General features: G+C 41.2%; 1 protein-coding gene across 3 annotated transcripts in view; it reads right to left on the bottom strand.

The window, feature by feature from the left end:
* Nucleotides 1-18,985, bottom strand: part of STARD13 (StAR related lipid transfer domain containing 13) — a gene marked incomplete at both ends in the record, with an annotated part of 251,320 nt that overhangs the window by 152,637 nt on the left and 79,698 nt on the right. For all 3 annotated transcript variants that reach the window (XM_079549504.1, XM_079549507.1, XM_079549508.1), the window contains one exon: nt 12,966-12,999. In XM_079549504.1, the coding sequence (XP_079405630.1) occupies nt 12,966-12,999 (34 nt within the window). The remainder of the gene's footprint in view (nt 1-12,965; nt 13,000-18,985) is intronic.

An 18,985-nucleotide genomic window follows, 5' to 3' on the forward strand; every position in this document is an offset into this window, starting at 1 on the left:
GAATTTAGACTAAGCATAAGTAACAACTTCACATTAATGTGAAATTCTTGACTTGCTGTGGTAATTTTCAAAATTCCCATGTGCTTCACTGAAAAATGTGTCCAGTGTGTCCACTTTCCTTTTCCCATTCATTTCCATTGTGCTCCTCAAGAATATGTGAGTATAACCTCCCTCAGATTCTGGCTGATTCGATGGTCCTTATCATTGGGAAAAGAGGTTCCAGCAACTTGGGGTACTACTTGTTCTGTTCAATGGATATCCCCCTAGCTTAAACATGAGTAGAAATTTATTACTGCAACATGATTTATTATAAGTAAAATGATTACATTTTCTATGCATATCATTCTTTACGGCCTTCTCTTTTGCAGTGTTGACAATGCTGGAATGACTATGATACAGTTCCCCAGTTCTGTGATTACAGTACAATCAACGCTGTTCTGTACAGTTCACATAAATTGGCATTTTATTTGCTTTTGTGACGAGTGCTGCAAATTGAACAGCTGCTTTCACTAGGCTGTTTTAATTAAGCTGTCCATGATGTTGCTTTTCTGAACTGGTTCAGGCGTTTTTCTGAACTGGTAACACTTCATCAATAATGTGATATCAGTGAATGCTTCAATCATTCCCAGCATTACCTCACACTTAGGTAAACTGAAATCCCATTTGCTTTGAAGCTGTCAAATCACCTTGCTTTGGTGATCTGAATTTGATTCTCAGTACCCAAGGAAATCTTGAGTTTTGCTGTCTGTTCACTCATCTGTCAAGATACAGAAGCTTTAAATAATACTTTTCCTAGTAAAAGCCTTATAGGCGACCTATTATTAGCCTCTCTTCTTTCTAAAGATGAACAGGTTTAGTGTGGCTGTTTATGACCTCTCATAAAGCTTTTGTTCACGGACAAGTATTTCTTTCACATGCTTTCATTTCTCAGGTTGTTTCCTATCTGTTTTGAAGATCTCTGGAATACTAGCTTGGAAAGCCCAGATAAGTTTTATCTCTTCCCGTTTTCTATGAAAAAGCTGTTTCTCTTTTCTTTTACAGAGTCACAGTGGATCCTACATCTGTATTCTGACTGGATGTATTACAGCTTCCTTTGCTGTGTTTTGGTTATTTTTTTATTTTTTATTTTTCCCCAGAAATGTATGTGATCATTAATATGGGATGCTGTACTTGTTTTTGTTGCCTACAATGTCTTCCTTTCCTCTTTAAATATGGGTATTGTATTTATCACAACTGAGCTGATGAGTGTATCACTTTTATATCAACTTCTGATAGTATAAAGAGGACTCCAGAATATGCTTATGTTTGGGAATTTAGTCTGGAAATACCCTACCCAGGCATGAAAAAGCCATGATTTAAAGTCACCCACATTCATATCTGATGTAATGATAGATCATTATAGGATAATTCACCAGCAAGAGGAAAAACAAGAAAATGTTTTGATAGCAAGGTTAGGGAGATGAGTGTTATGCATGGCTTTAGAGCTTGCAGAGCCCATCGCCCATTTCACTGAGGACCTGGGAGCTCTGGAGGACACAGAGGTTTGGGATGGAGCCAAGAGGCAGAGAGAAGACTACTATACTGTAAGGCATGATGAGCAGGAGAGTAAGCAGATTGAGAAGCAACAGTGCATTTAAGAGGAAACAGAATAGTCAATGGAAACGGTAAGACAGGAGAAACTAAAACCGGACTTTGCAAAGAAGGATATAAAGAAAATGAGCTCAGATAAAAGAGCCCAGAGGATTATATGACACAAATATGGTGGACAGGAAATATGCATGGTGTAGAGAAGTCTGCAGTTTGTTACAAAGTACTCCGATTACAGTGCTGTGTGTTTGTGCTGCTAGTTCAGGTCAACTGAATTAACAGAGTTAAACTGTTTTAAAATGCTCATTTTTACACTTCATTCTTTCTAGCAATCCGTTAGTCAGAAAATCTAAGAAAATGTCAAAAGTAATAGATACAAGATTCATACGCCTTAATATTAGGAACCCATTGTTAAAAGAGAACTAAGGGAGGTGAGGAGATGGAGGGAAAAGGCTGTCCTATAACATCCCACCCAAGAACGTCTGGCTGGAAGAGCTGCTGGAAGAGATCTGTGGAGGAAGGCTTGCTCCAGCTGGAAAAATTTTACACTCTGAGAGTGCCTCTCTCCTCCCACTGATAGAAAAAGTGCTCAGGGGGCCACTTTCAGTGGGATTTCAGTACTTAGCCAATGTAGCTCATTTAAAAATCTTAGCTTGAGTATGAAAATCTCGGTTTCATTCTGTATTTTTGGAAGTCTCTAACGGATTTGAAAGTCATCACGATTCTCAGTAGAATTTGTGTTCTGCAATCCTGTGAGTTATTTCTCCTTTTGTTCTTTTCTAACACAGGCACGTTTTGATGTGGAAACACTGGAACTGTTTTGCTGTAAAATAACATCTTTTTTCTTGTAGCACCAGCTGTAAAACATGAACACCTTGTTGAATCACACCTCAGAAATCTGAAATGGGAGCCTTGCCAAAGCTCTGGGCTTCCTTTTTGCTTTGACTGTGGCACAGCTCTTGAGTCTGCTCATATCATGTTCTTACCGCTTACGCTTTTCAGACACCTCGGCCAAACTCCTTCCCAGTGCAATTCTCTGAGCTCAGTGGGGCTGCAGTAGAAGTGAAGTTGTCTCAGTATGTCTGTAAATTAACCAGCCATTTAAGTTGGAGAGTGTCACTGATAAGCACTAACAGCACAGGAGTGGCAAAAGGAAGATATCTCCCAGTTAGTTTTGGACAGCTGACATGAACTTAGCTGTCAGATAAGTCTTACGGACTGTGGGAAATGCTGACTGAGAACAGTCACACTCGCTGCCTGTAACCTTAGGAGGAAAACAGAGCAGGAATTCAGAGGAAATCTTAATATTATCTGCTCCCTCTGCCCCTACCAGCCTGGCAATCCAAACTACAGCTGAGTATCAATTGACTCTGCCCGTCCATGGCCCAAACAAACGTGTTTTTTTGGCAAAGTTTTTCTTCATTTTTAGGGACAAGAGAGGAGGCAAAGAGAAGAAAAGAGTCTCAAGTGTATGGAGGGGAGAGCTTTCTGCCAAAAAAACAGGGGCTGCTTTTCTGTATCATTTAAAGGACAGTCCTGAAACACTAAGGCTGCAGACAGAGGTGACTGTATTCCAAAGGACAGTTTTCCAAAGGACATCACTGCACAACAGAGCTCCAGTGCTTCATCGTCTTGGTCTCTGCTGACGTTGTCAGTGATGGTTTGCTGCAGGACTCAGTGAAAGGGGCATCAAACCCAGGGGAACAAGACTGTCCAAAAGGAATACTCCTGCTCATCCAAATTGATTTGCTAGGAATAATGTGTAGCCATTGCACACCAGCACTTGAAGAGAAACAGTATTTCCTCCCCATGCTCAAAATCATTACAGACTCCAAAGGTGGGCCTGGGTGAATCTAATGAGGTTCAACACAGCGAGGTGCAAGGTTTTGCACTTGGGCCAGAAGAATCCCAGGCATATGTACAGACTGGAAGGAGCAGTCCTCGAAAGTAGCCCTGCAGAGAAGGACCTGGGGGTGCTGGTGGATGAAAAACTGAACATGAACCAACAGTGTGCTCTTGCAGCTCAGAAAGCAAATGGTATCCTGGGCTCCATCAGAAGAGGGGTGGCCAGCAGGGACAGGGAAGTGATTGTTCCCTTCTATTCTGTTCTTGCGAGGCCCCATGTGGAGTACTGTGTCCAGGCCTGGGGCCCACAGTACTGGAAAGGCAGAGAGCTGTTGGAGAGGGTCCAGAGGAGAGCCACAAAGATGATCAGGAGGCTAGAGAAGCCAGGCTGAGAGATCTGGGCTTGTTCAGCCTGAAAAAGAGAAGGTTGTGGGGCCTTCCAGTACCTAAAGGGAGCCTACAAACAGGAGGGGAGCCAACTCTTTGAAAGGGTTGATAACAGCAGGACAAGGGGAAATTTAAGTTGAAGGAGGGAAGATTTAGGTTGGATGTCAGGGGGAAGTTCTTTACAGAATGGTGAGGTACTGGAACAGGCTGCCCAGAGAGGTTATGGATGCCTCATCCCTGGAGGTGCTTAAGGCCAGGTTGGATGGGGCCCTGGGCAGCCTGGTGTGGTATTAAATGGGGAGGTTGGTGGCCCTGCCTGTGGCAGGGGGGTTGGAGATTCATGATCCCTGGGGTCCCTTCCAATCAAAGCCATTGTATGATTCTATGGTAAGTGATCATAAGACACAAAGTCTATCAATACCTAAGGAATCATAGTATGTACTTTACTTACATCTGTGTTCCATATACACACCCTAGCAAGGCAGACAATAAAAATAGCACAACAACAAAAGCAGCAATTGAAAAAGTTTGCTTTAAAATGCTACTGAGTATTTTGAGTTCTCCAGTTCATCAGCCAGCCACTGAGTGTACTGCATCCATTCTGTCTTATAAGTAGGTGAAAATACACGAGAGGAGAAATCTGAGTTTAACTGTGGAAATTCACCTTACATTTTTGCTGAGTCCAGAGAGCGTAAATCAAAGATTTAGACAAGCATGCATTAGTCAGCAGACAAGAAGAAAAGAAGACAAACAGCGAACTTTACGCAAAATATATTTGCAAAACAAAAAATGCCAACATTCGCACTCTGCTAGTGATGTCAGACTGTGCTGTGCGTCTGCTTTACCTATGAAAAGACAATGGAAATCAAAACGAGCAGCAGAGAACTCCTGGCAGGATGGGGATCACAACTAGGGTACCACTTGGCCCATCAACCAAAGTGCAAGAAAATAACCTCTGCACAAATTATTTGAATGTTGACTTCAATGTAAATGTTTAAACCTTCACATTTTTATATGAAGAAAATGATCAGTAATGTAAAGCTGTGATGTTTGTGAAGGATAGACTGCCAACATGCCTCAAAACAACTTAGCAGTCCAAGTAAGGTGTAGTTTTAAGACTTAGCTAAAAGAAACAATACATATTTCATGAAACATAATGTTTCTCAGCTTCCCATTTTCTCAGATTAGTGGAATTATACGAGGCAGAAATGCTGCATCATATATCTTTTTACATCTTTACAGACACGATTTATTTTTTATCTGCAAATGTATCATGAAAAGACTGATCCTACCCTCTCCAAGTTGCCAGTTACTGCAATCAGCACAGAATCAGGTTCTTCAAATTCAGAATCCTTAAAATGCTACAGGAAAACACTGCAAGGTTCTATGCTAGAACTGGTTTACACAATTAAGGCAATTTTAAAATAATTTTATGATTATCATTTGGAATTGGTATCCCTGCCTATGGCAGGCAGCTGGAGCTTTAAGGTCCTTTCCAAAACAAACAATATAATTTAAGTGAGACGTACAGATGGCCATTTTTCTGTCTCTTTGTTTATCTCTAACAAGTGTTATCTCAGTGATAATTCCATACCACATATGCTCACATGTTACAGGAAGGACTGAATTTAAAGTAAGGAGAAATCCTTACAGCCCCTAGAAGCTGTAGACTTCTTAGTAGTAAGTTACCACTAAGCAGTAGGTTACTCTGAAAGTAATATCTCATATTTATTGCCATGGAAAGAGCAACAGATAAAAAGAGCAGAATAACACTGTTTGATTGAGCAAATTCTCAGCTACAAAACACTATTTTTCAATAGAATCACTGCCATGAGCAATGTGGCTATGTGTTTTGCCAGCGCTCAACAAGAGCCAATATTCCGCACCTGTAGAAATCTGCAGCAGGGGAGGTGACCACTGTTGCTGGCACCACTGCTGAAACGCACCACCACTGTCTCACTGTGCTCACATCCACTGTTTGGTCTCTGTAAACGTTCAGCAAGTGTCGATGAATGTCAGTGGGTGCCATTTTTTCCACACAGAGGAACTCAATGCCACGCCTTTGCTCCGTATGCCATGTCACATGCCGTTCTATCAGACTGCCCCTCTGCTGCTATCTGTCACATAGCAACAGAATGTAATGGAACACTGGTGAGAAAGTTTAACCTCTACTGCCATACCACCAGCATCCGCCTCTTGATGCTCTGGGCCAACACAATTAAATAAGGGGAGCAGCCCTCATACAATGACAACTGTAATTGTCCGAGTAATTAAAAATATACTACTAATTCTATTTCATGGAGTAAATGAATTTTAGTCGACATTGCTTAACAATAAATTCAGCATTTCTTTTCAAATTTCCACACAGAAGTCACCCAATCTAAATTCCAAACAATGTGCACTTTGTAGCTAGTCCTTCTTATTCATCAATTTGCAGCTGATACTAAAAACCTTCTCAGCAATCAGGCAGATCTGTTCCTGGCACAGAGTGTGCTGGGCAACTTTTCAACTATTTAATCATCTTGCTTGATTTTGTACCTGGGCTGAATTGGTGCTTAAGTCAACTTGGTATAAAACCATTAGTTTTCACAAGAATTACACCAGGGAAAATGTTGTACTTTTACCTTTAAAAAGTTTTTCCTGACATACATACTAGCCTTCTAGAGTTGAGTCCTTGGAAACAAAGAAATACTCCAGGGTGTGTATGTACCTAATAGAAACAAATTCCAAATAAAAAACTAAGGCTATTACCTTCCTAGCCCCCATATCAAAACCAAACCTGCACCAAGACCAGAAGAGTAGCATCAGAGCCATTTAACAGTACCCACACTGAAAGCAACCTTTCTGCCACCTGTTTTCTTGAACCTGCCTTTCTTATTGCTCTACCTTCATAAAGATACCAAGCCAAGTTCACAAGTGATAAATGCCATTACATGCCGTGGAATGATGCATGTGATGGCTTTGGCATGACTGTTGTGCTTGTTTGCAGCTCCTGCCTCCTCCTAGCACTGCACTTCAGCTGTGTTTTAACACCGTGGTGGGAGTTTTCCTTGTGCTGAGTGCTCAGTAAGTATTCAGCACAGCATCTGTATGAGCATTTCTGTCTTAGCTACTTGCTGGCCTGGGTGGAATCTAATACAGAAAAAAGGAAGGACAAAAACTGGGTGAATTTCAATTGAAAAGCTTGCAAAAGCAACTCTGTGGTTTCTTAGGAATTTGTCCAGGCAGCTGAGTTACCACAGCGTGATTCTTTATCCTCCTCTAGTGGTCCCACCACAGTTAGGAAGAGGCTCCTGCAGTCGTTGCTTGCCTTGAGTCAATGAGGTTATTAGTTAAGTGCCAACGTGCTGAGGCTCACACCTGAAGATCCCAGGTGCAGTAACACCAGAAGCAGTAACGGGGTTCATAACTCTTATCTCTGTGAAAGTGGAAAGTGATGTCACTGTGAGCCACTCCTTAGGATTCGATGCTAATAGATAGCAAGAACTGAACCAAGATAACTGCTAGGATAACAGTGATGCTGTCTGGTGAGGAACACTGGGACCACTGTAGCACAAGGCCTGTGTCAGGAGGACACTTCTACACAGCTGATTCTTCCAGGCATCTCTCAGAGCTCTAATGCTCAGTCAGCACTATAAAACAGTAACGATTTACTTCGTACCCTCCATACTTTGAAATGTTTAACCTTTACAGTTTTGAAGCCATACCTTCCCCAGCAAGTAAAGTTAAGTACACAGCTTACGCTGCAGTTATCAGAGGTTTGAGGGAAAGGCCTACTTGAAACAGAAAACAGATCTATGATATATATATATATATACATATTATTATACAATTAAAATTTTCCAGATATTTTTGTTACAATTGGAATAAATGTTAAACACCAAAAAGTGCCTTCTTCCATGCCTCTTGGAAAACCTGAGTTTAAAGAGAGTTGGTTGCTCAGATGCAGTGCAGCTGAATATGGCTGTTTGACTTGAAAAGCCTACAGCCCACTGACTGACCTCAGCTGCTGGGAGCAGTACTCTCCTACTCAACAAAAGGCCAAACTTTGGAGTGATTTATCAACTGTATGAGATCATTTCCAGCAAGGATACCATCAGAAATTTCCAAGTCCCAAGAGAAGATACAAACCCGAATCCATCTATCAGCTTAGTGTTCAACTCTTCAGCAGTCCAAGGTGTAAAGAAAAATGAGTTAAAGTAGGAAAGTTGTTAGTAATATCTTCATCCTGACACTTTTTGCACTTATTAAGTCTATTTCACTACACATTTTCAATGGCAGAAGATATATTATTTTTAAGATTTACCAGCTCTAGTCTTTCAAATATTTTTTTTTCTTTATTACAAATATTGACAAAAAATCTAAGTTACAGAAAGAGATATTGAATAGGGAAATGGAAGAAGATATTTAAAAAGGCACTGAGTATCATTATGTGTAGAAAATGTCTATACATTGCTTTTTTTGTTTTGTTGGTGAAGTTTCCAATGTAAGATTCAAAGTATTTCTTAATAGTTCAAACTTTTATGTAAAGCTCACATAGTAAAACAGTAAACAGTTTTATTCATTTTTTAGAAATAGTAGTATCCTGAGATATGTATAAAGGGTTATTATTTTACTCATTTCCACTGCAAGAGCTGAAGACCACAGTTTGCCTTCAGTGCCTCAGTACAACAGGAGGAGCTGGAAAGCAAAGATTTTCCTATTCAGAAGAAGCAAGGAGTTTGTTCTGTCATTACTGATTCCAAAAGGAACATAAAGGCAGGAAGAGCCAATCTTACTGCTTAATATTAGGAGCCAAATGGAACAGAAGCACAGGAATTGAACAGAAGCCAAAGGAAAGGACCCTCTCATGCACTGGCAGCAGAAGGACCAAGTTACTTGCTTCTAAATTGAGCCATACAGACTGTAACTATTCAACAGGCCAAGGCCACTGAACATGTGGTGGCCTATTCACTAATTTATTTTCACTGTACTACTGTGGGGAGAAGAGCCTGATAATTTTTCAAGCCAAAGTAAGCATCTTGTTTTCATGTTGGAAGCACATCCAAGTGACCCCATTCACCTTTCTAGTAAATGCACAGGAGCTTTGGATGATAAGGTTTTATTTTCCCTGGTTTGTAACACCAGAATTTCATCTTGGGTAAACTTATGTATTTGGAATAACAGTAGCATAAGTCACAAGTATTATCTCAGCCTAGGAGGAAATGCAGTGTCCAACCCCACTGTTGCTCTCTTGTGCTGAGGGTAGGACAGGGAAGCTCATGGATATAACCTCAGCTCCACCTCCAGCAACTGCAGGCTTCCATATCAGGTAAAGGGCTCAAAGAGACCAACCACCTTCTCTATTGCCACAAGAGCAAGAAGAAAACCCCAGAACAGAGGATGGTTCTGTAAGCCATATCCATTTTCCTGTTCAGTCTTCCTTGCTGCAGTCAACCTGTATCTCCTGCCTGGGGAATGTAGCATGGGGAAAATATAAACATCAAGGTAAGTTTGTAAGGAAACAAAAAAACATGCAGTCACTGGGAAACACTGGTTGGGTTTGACCTGGTGAGACATGCAGCATCTAGCAAAGATCAGACGGAGTTGCAGTTTCCTCTCAGCTCCTAGAATCAGGCCTTTTGTGGGCAGTGGTCATTCAGCTGCTGTATAGGTCAGTTTTAGTTTCTCAAGTAAAGGAGATCTCTTCTTGAAGTCAATTAGCATTGTGCCTAAACAAATAATGCAGGATCAAGCTATTTGTTAAACCCTGGAACCACATCTGCCTCCATCTGAATTTCATAACACATCAATCAAGGATACCCGGGGGCCAAGGTCACCTGAGGACTTTATCATATTACTGCAGTGCACCATCTTCCCTGCCAGCCCGTTGCTGCTCTGCTAGACTACATTACCATGCATCAGCAAATACACCAGCACGCTGCTATATTTAGTGCTTCATACATATCACTGAAGTACAGGATGTTTCAGCTTTTAATCTGACTTCAAATTTTTGTTAGCAAAGTAAAAGCTCATTTTCCCTACCAGTGATGAAGCGTGCTCTGTGTTGGTCATCTTGAGCTATGCAGTGCTAACTTTAAAATATACCAGGCAGCCAGAATGCTCAAGCTGAATAATTTTTACTAAGAGGTGTAACAGGAGAGGGTAAGAATGCATACCATCAGCCAGTCAGGTTTTAACAGTGACTACCATAGGCTAAAAACAACATTTCTTCAGCAATCTTATGGCAAGAGGAGCAGCTCACCGAGGTGCTCTCCACAGCAGGCAATTAAAGAACCTGAGTAACAAATCTAGAATGGGGCCAGGGGACAGTGGTGAAGGACTGCCCTGTGCCAGGTGTTATGGGCCTGGAAGTATGAGAAGAAAACCATTGGCAATGACAACTGGGACAGAGTGCTATACTGCACAGTGATGGAAGTGGGGCAGTCCTATTAAGGGCAACGCTCATCAATGACAGCAAGTATGTGACAGTGGTTAGAATAACAACTTTAGCATCAAGAGAGCTATGTTCACTCTGGCGGGGTTGAGTGAATTAATCCAGCATTTTAAAAGGTCTTGCTAAAACCACAGAACAGGATATTTTTTATTTATTTGTAAAACTTAACATTCCTGTCGCCATGCACAAGGAGTACAGGTAGTAGGCTGTCTCCTACTTCCAAGCAGATCAGACAGCTTGCTAAACTGCAGCCTAATGGCAAGCCTATCTGAAGGAGATCCAAGCATTCTGGCTAATACACAGGCACACAGGCAAACACCCACTAAAAACTGAGGAAATGGAAGCATAAAATGCTGCATTTATTTTGCTCAAAGGAAAAAAAAACAAAAACAAAAACCAAATGAGAGAGAATGACAGTAGCCTAAATGTGGTGCATGTGGTGCAAAAAATAATTGAGCTTGAGGAGGAGAGTTCTGCATTCTACACATGGCAGATACAGGCAGGAAGGGGATTCTTCTCACATGGGAAATTCCGAATCAGAAAAAAAGCCAGAAGGCAGAGAATGTATCAGAAATTTGTGAACTGCTGAGCTGAAAGGAACTCTCTTCCTCAGTCTTAGACATAATTTTTGCCAATTTGGTAATTTAAATAATATGTTGGCTGTAACCTAAATCATGCCTTGCTTTAACATAACTCATATTTCAAAGCCCAGATTTTTCAAAGTTAAAAAAAAAAAAAAAAAATCAAACCTCTGCCTCTGAACACTGTTCCAAGATCCCATGTCAAGAAGTGCACACCTATTATACAAAAATGGCTGCAAAAAGGAACTCACAAATGCAAACCTTTCCTGCAAAGTGCTTCAGTTTGAAGGAATTGGCATTTTCTGCCTGAAGTGTTTTAATTGATAAGTTCATTACCAGCTCAATTTCTGTGAGGAAAGTTCAACCTCTGTGACCAAACCAAACCAGTTACCTGACATTCTTCTTTCATGCTGGCAGCTATCAATTTTTATCAAATTTTCAGCTATCATCTTCTAGCTGCTGGATGGGTGCTAATCTTCATCTCTTCTTCAGTGACCAAATTTATGTTACCACAAAACAATTCAAATATTCATCACAGTCAAAAACAGGAGCGCTGTTAACATAACCATCTTTCTTTGTCACAAAGAGGTTTTGATCCAGGCAATGCAAACAATCAAAAATAGCTAAATCAATCTCAAAATTGATGGAATTTGCTTAGCTTTGGAAAAGCACAGGCATATTTTCCACTGGCAAATGTCATCATGGAACAAATACTCATATACCCTATGAAGCAGAAAAAAATCACTGTGCACAGCACTTGAAAGGAAATATTTAAACCTATACTATGTTCAGCAGCCTCCATGTATGTACTGACCTATGTGAAGTACCTGAGCACAGTGTTGCCTATGTTCTTGCTGAGTTTCTAGGCCAGGACTCCTGGTAGCACAGCCCCTGCACTGGCAAAGCTGGCAGCAAAGGAACTCGTTCTGCTCCTAACAGGGCTGTGCTGGCCTTGGAAAGAGCTGAGGGTGCCATTCGGAGCAGCAGCAAGTGCTGCTTTGAGCAAGGAGAAATCACTGAGTTAGCAAACTGGCTTTGCTAAGTCATCTGGGGACAGATGGATAATTATAACAAAGATGTCCAATTGCTTTCATTTTAATTGACACACACTGCATACACATTGACTAATGAGACAGAAAAAGAAGTAGGAAATGGGGAGCTCCAGAGGTCAGCTGTTTTGTGATTTATTTAAGTAGTGCTAGCTGGCAAAAGCTTCTGTGGGAATGAGGATTTCCTTAGAGTTTGGGGACATTTCTTCTTGCAGGGCTGTGGGGCTGTTATTAACTTTCAGTAATCTCACATTTTGGGAAGCATTTTCTTTTCTCTATAGTTCCTAATTGTGCTTATTTCAACTTAATAAGGACATTTACCCTCAATTGAGCAAATCATTCAAGCAGTTGCTTACTCTCCCCCGCAATGAATTGGATTTGTCAAATGCAGGCTTAATTGCGTGTTAAGTAGCTTGCTGAATCAGGATTTCTGTGAACACTGCTGCCTGCCCAAACCTTTCCTTAGCTCCTGGCCTGCTAACAGAAGTGGAGGTCTGCGTATCAATTTTTATAACTCTGCCAATTGCTCTGATCCCAGTACCCTGCAGGATGTCAGCTGTAAATAAATCATTTTCCCATATCAGTCAAACATTCCAACGCTGTTAATATTGCCAATCCCATCGACTGCAAGTAAGCTCATGCTGGTGAATGATGGATGCATCATGACTCTGCCACTGGGGGCAAGGCTGGAACAGCGCTTATATTATCTGCATTTACATTTTATATGATTTTGCAGAGGGAGCCTGTCACCAGCCTCTTCTAAAGAGGATTCACTCACATACATCAGCACACCACAAGCCTTTCAGTGCCTTGCTTCTCCCTGACACTGGGAACAAATACTTTGTGTTACCCTTGTTAACACAGAGCTGATGTTTCAAGGTGTAAACTCAAGGTTGCTGAATTATCAGCTTTCCTAAGAACCAAGTAAGTCTTCTTCATGACTGAAGGCATGAAAGTAACCATGGCAAGTGCACAAAATAAATAAAACTTGGAACATCAGCAATTCTCGTAGGTTTTCCATCAATGCATACATCTGCATGAGTCACCAAGTAACACTGAAGAAGTAATGCCATGTCTTACCTGCTTTCTCCTTAGACAGCTTCTGAAACAGCACCTGCAAGAAAAAAATTTTTTTGTTTAATAATTTCCTTCAAATAGGTCGCTTGTTTCAGGATGACAATACATGCATGTCTTAAGAATTGTCACCACCTTACAAAGTTCATCAGATTCAGAGTTCATCACAAAAAAGTCACAGGGAACATCTAAGTTGACTTGCTAAGGTCAGCCTGGTGCTCCCAGGCTGTGTTGCTGTCAGTGGAGGCAGTGAGTTCAGAGCTGTCCTTCACACGAGCAGAACATGCAGAACAGGAACACACGTGACCCAGCACACCAGAGCCTGCCTGCTCATCTCCTGGTCATCCTGATCCTTTTGTCTGAAGGATGTGGCCAAAATGACTTTCAAAATTGTGTTCTTCATATTTTTCATCACCCCGCTCCAGGTACCATTTACCATTTAAATGGAAGCAGTCCCATTAATGTCATCCTTGGGTGCACCTCTTGGTCCATTACTTTTCTCTTCAACAGCCTTCCATGCCCAAATCAGGAGGTTATTCTCACTTCAAACCAGCAATTAAATGTGCATCACTCACTCTCCCTTCATGTTATAGTTCTAACAGCTCTGAGCAACGCAGCCTGCAAATGAAACTAGCCCAATCTTTAAACAAAGCGAAGGCTGAGCTGATTCTTCCAGATAGCAGTGAGCTCATAGGTGGGAGCTGCCCAGCCTGCCTCCAGTCCAAACAGCAGCCGCTCCTCTGCCTACACTGACACACTGCCAGTGCCTGCTATGGGCTCGTCCCCATATGGACAGCCATCTGCATGTGTCTGTCAGATGAACTGACTGCTCTGTTATCCTTACAGTAAATATCTATCCATACAAACATGCTTTTTGTTTACCTTTTATTTAGTGAAAATCTTTACTGAGATATTGGAAAATTCCTACTCTGAGCACAGAAGAATATTGCTTGAGCATTTCTGTTAAGTAGCAGGGAAAGCACAGCTGGGATAGGTAGAGCAGGCTATAGCTGTTGTCCTTTCTGCAAGGCAATTTCACTGTAAAACAAGCTCCTTACTCAGTATGAAGGTCTGCTGGAGACACAGCTGAAGTTGGTTTGCCTTTAGCCCACAGGGGCCATGTGAGGTGGTCATTTCCAGGCCAGAAATCACCAGTAGCTGAGTCTGACCCAGGTTCTTTTCAGATTCCTCTTCCTCCAGATCTTCTATAGCTCAGAAAGAACGCACGGGCTTTTTGGCTCTCCTCACCTCTGCACTGGCCCATTGTGCAGAGCTAAAGCAGGACTACAGCACTGTAAGCCAACACTTCCTCAAGCAGAATTGCATATGAATGTGAGCGCCAAGCCCTCAGGAGAGGCTGTAGCAGAAGCAACTCACTTTCTTAGAGGAGTGGGAGTTTTCAGAACATAGTGGTTGGAAAGGACCTCTGGAGATCATCTAGTCCCACCCCCTGCTGCAGCAGGTTCCCTAGAGTAGGGTGCAATTTGGACACACGCTGGGCTGATGGGAGAGGTTGAGGCAAATGCCCCAGATGTGTGCTAGGGGCCACCTTTCACAGAAACATCATTTGGCCCTTCCACCATGCAATGAGCTGCACTGCTCTCCACTATTCTGCTGGGGACAGGCAACTGATTCTTAGCACCATGACACTGGCATGCACACACCGCAGGCGGGTGCTAAAACTGCTGTACTGGATCTTGGGAAGAACATTTCTTGAAGACATAAATGATATATGAATCAAGATAAATACGTCAGTCCTGCTTGGATAGCTGCTTGATGTGTTCTAGCTTAACCATGAGGGCACCAGTTATTGTAAAATCAAGTCCACACTATATTAATTTCCAAATACTTTTAAGACACCAGACAAAAAAGATGCAAATTATTGCTGGAAAAATCCCAAGTGGCAACAGAAAGCTGTCAACTAAAAGTGATTTATGGAAATAATAATGATAATGCACTATATAGCCGATTGTGTAACAAAATACGTTTATTGAAGTACTAGCATCCCATCTGAGCAGCACGACACCATCTAATCAAATATATAGAAACCATGGACCGAGAGAGTACAACTCTAGCCAAAAGGCTGTTGCAGCACCTGCTGCTTATGAATAATAAAGAAATCATTTGCTCACAACTCCAGCTGTAGCAATTTTGCAAATGGAAGTGTCAAACAGAAGCCAAGGATGAATACATTGTGCTGATACAACCATGTTGTATTTGCTAAAGCATGTAAACCAGCACACAGAAAGCAGAAATGCATTTGACAGATCTCGAGTCCCGAGAGGACAGGGACATGGGGAAGGCTCTGGTAGGCTTGGCCTTGTGCTAGGCACTGGAAACCAATTACTCAAATGAACTCTTTGGATTAAGTGGAAATGAAGGTAGAAGCAAAACATGAGCACTATAAGCTCTACAAGCAAAATAAATACGCTCATCAAAAAATTGTTTCTCTGATGTATACATAATCTTTTGTGGTGATAAGAGATCAGGGCATGGAACTCAGCAAACAACTGGATTAAATGATTTAATAATGTCCCAGTGAGCTGATTGTCACATAAAAGCCTTTTTCTGACACAGAAGATGAATATGGAACTGCTGACTTTAACAACTTCAAAACCATTTTAATTTGTAATGGCACAGGGATTCTGCAATACCAGCCAATCCCATAACATCACACACCATTTCCAAAATGAAGAATAATCTCATATCCAAGCCTTTCAATTCTTTCTTCCTCATCAATGCTTATTAGTTATTAGCTATTTAATCCTCTAAACATAAACATTTCAAACATGCCCAGATCTGCCACTGATCGATTTCAGAGTACCCATCAAAATGTCATCATCCACTCTCAACAAATCACATCCTCCAGAAAAAAAAAAAAAATTAGCACATTTCTCCAGCATGCAAATGACTTTTGGATGTTTAACAAAAAGCCAGATTTATTCAAGGTAGGTATGGTATCAAACTATCACCACTATCAAATAAACCCTGGCATTCTGACAGGACTGCTTAACATCTGCTGCTAATAAAAAGACTTGGTTCTGCAAGGTTATGCTCAGTGGTAATAAGACAGCGGCTCGACCGTGAGACACACCACTTCCTTCAGAGAGGAAAAATGACAAATCTGTATGGCTTCTTACCAGCAAAATGGCACAGAACAAAAGCACCCTGAGCTAGAAAAGTCCTGAAAGGTGTAAAGACTGGAAATCTTGCTGGTTCTTGATACTACCAGTATGATAATCTGCTCAGTTTCCATTACATGTAGGCAGTTGCAAAGAATTAAACCAGAAACCTCCATGCAAAACTCAATCATCTGATTAACAGCTTTATTAGTCCTTTTAGAAAAGTATCAATTCCTCACCAGATTAGAAAGAAGGGAGAATGGGAAACTGAAGCTGAGCTGTTGCCCTGAAAATTGTTCGTGAGTCAAGGGGTAAAAAAATGAAAAGAAAATGGCTCCTCACTCCTTAATCGAGCCAGTCCACTTGCTTCTTCACAAGTGAGAAAACTTGGGTCCATATCCCCTTTCTAGACTCTTAAGTACTCAGAATAAGAAAACATGTAATGGTACTTAAAGACACCATAAGACATGGGGAAGATGCACAGCACCAACCAAGGCATTCTGGGTTCTTGCATGAAAGCCAGTGCCAGTGGAACTTCTCAGTACTGGGCTGCACAGAGTCCTCGCTGGGCTGAAGACCTTGGTGTGTTTACGAGCACCAGGCTGTGGGAGAACAGAGAGCACAAAGAAGACACAGGAGGCCCTGGGCCAAGTACTGCATGACGTGGACACACACTGCTCTGCAGAGCCTATCTCCAACAACCATGCTGACATGAAGAACGTTTTCTCTATGTTATCTTATGGCCAGCTGTCATAGGCTACTTCAGGTAACCTCCAATATAAGGTTATCATACATTTTTGAAGCTGGAAATGATGTGTTCCTGCTACTACAAAAAACACATGTAGCCCAAACATGTTATCAGCTTGCTTACTTGACTTTAATGGGTATGAGTACCTCAGCAAACCATAGATTCGGCCTGATGTAAGAACAAACACTTATAGAACTTGATGTACCTTGAAGGCATTTCTAAGGTGGCTTGCTATCTGAATGCAGCTAACCCGCATTCAGGTATGCTACAAAAAATGAACCTAGCCATTCATAAATGAGTCAAATTCTTCAGAATTGCAGACATGCTGTTTTCACAGACATCTTAAACCTCTGTCACTTCATCTTGTTTTCCTGAGAGCACTTAAAGTTTCATGTGGCTGTCAAGAAAGGAATGTAAGTAAAATAAACTGAGTCTAATTTAGAAATTCTAATTCATTTATTTTCCTTAAATTGGTAAAATTATATAAATGGTCCTTTTCCCATTTTTTCTGAGGATCTAGCACACAGAATCTTTTAATCATGTGCAAAGAAAATTGAGCTGAAATATTACATGATGATATATTTTAAATGAGCCTGAGGGATTTAAGCATCCAACATCCCAAAGAACTCAAAGGACATTGAAATGTCTTTTGAAAACCCTAGACTTAATATACTGAGGTATACTATATACTCTAAAAAGATGAAAAACTGTAAATGTAAATTTTATTAACGATAACTTATCATACTTTGAAAGTGCACTGTATAATAGAAAAGAGGTATTTCTACTCCAGAAGCTGGAAATATGATTTCAAACTGTCAAATCCCTGCAGCACTGCTGGTAACACCTAGATTTTAGTGGGGGTGGTTCAGTTCCAACACAAAGGAGCACTGCCTGCAGTGAGTGTTACAGAGGGTGGGTGGTTTTGCAGGAGTTTTTACAGTATTAAATCAGCCTAATTGCTGAGTTTGCCACCAGATTAGGTTACACCTCTTGGCTCAGTTGGCTGTGCCTATTTATCTTGCACCAGTGAAAAGGAAGGCACGCAGCATCCCCCAGGATTCGCTTTTGACCTGTAGAAGGCAGCCTCAGCAGCAGCAGTATGTCAGTACCCCTCCACTGGGCAAAGCACAGCTGAGGCAGACTAGGAGGCCAACATCTACTTCTCAGTCTGCTTCTGAGGGAAGAGAAAGAGAGAGAGAGAGAGAGAGAGAGAGAGAGAGAGAGAGAGAGAGAGAGAGAAAGAAAGAGAAAGAGAAAGAGAAAGAGAAAGAGAAAGAGAAAGAGAAAGAGAAAGAGAAAGAGAAAGAGAAAGTCTCTTTGTTATTGACAAGCAATTGGAGTTGCTGTTTCTACCTGAGCAGGATTTCCCTCTTCTGGTCCTGGGGAAGGCCATACAACCGTAAGTTTTTTTCCATGGTGAGAAATCAGACAGTCATGACAGTGCTAATCAAACAAGCGTGGACCCAACAAACAGATGAAGGAACTCGTGTTACTCTAATAATCATGGAATCATTATGATTGGAAAAGATGGCTAAGATCATTTAGTCCAACCATCCACCTACCACCAATTTTTAATAATCCAATCATCATGACTAAGCTAATTTCATCTCATACTGCCAAGATACAGGCCACAGATAATTAATTAACTTCAATTTGATTTTAGCCAACTAAGCTGTGAATTCACCTTGTTTTCAGATTTCGGAATAGTTGGCCTGAAGTTAAAAACTCTTTTATCTTGACTGCTTCTAGATGGGACAACCCAGATCTGTTAGCAAATGAACATTAGGTTTTGAAATCCTACTCAAGGCAAGTCTGAAAAGGTAAGAAAAATCTTCCCAGATGAACTAATGCCAACTGACCCAATGCTTATCTTTCTGTACACAAACACGCTGAAAATTTCAGTTGCCATATTTCTCTACAAAGGCTTTTTCTATAATTTCACAGTTTTCACCAGCTATTTTCTTGACACTTTCACCTTACGCCTTCTGAGCTCTGTGAACTGATTTATGTTTGTTTGGTTTTCACAACTGAAAATGTACTGCTACTCATGGCTAACAAATAAAGCAAATAACACTTTCTTACTTCTCGAGTGTCTCCTTAGAGACCTTTTCTTTTCTTGCATACTTCTTCCATCATACTGAAAGCGACATTTTTTA

The sequence above is a fragment of the Tetrao urogallus genome, assembly GCF_951394365.1.
Source record: "Tetrao urogallus genome assembly, chromosome: 1".
NCBI lineage: Eukaryota > Metazoa > Chordata > Aves > Galliformes > Phasianidae > Tetrao > Tetrao urogallus.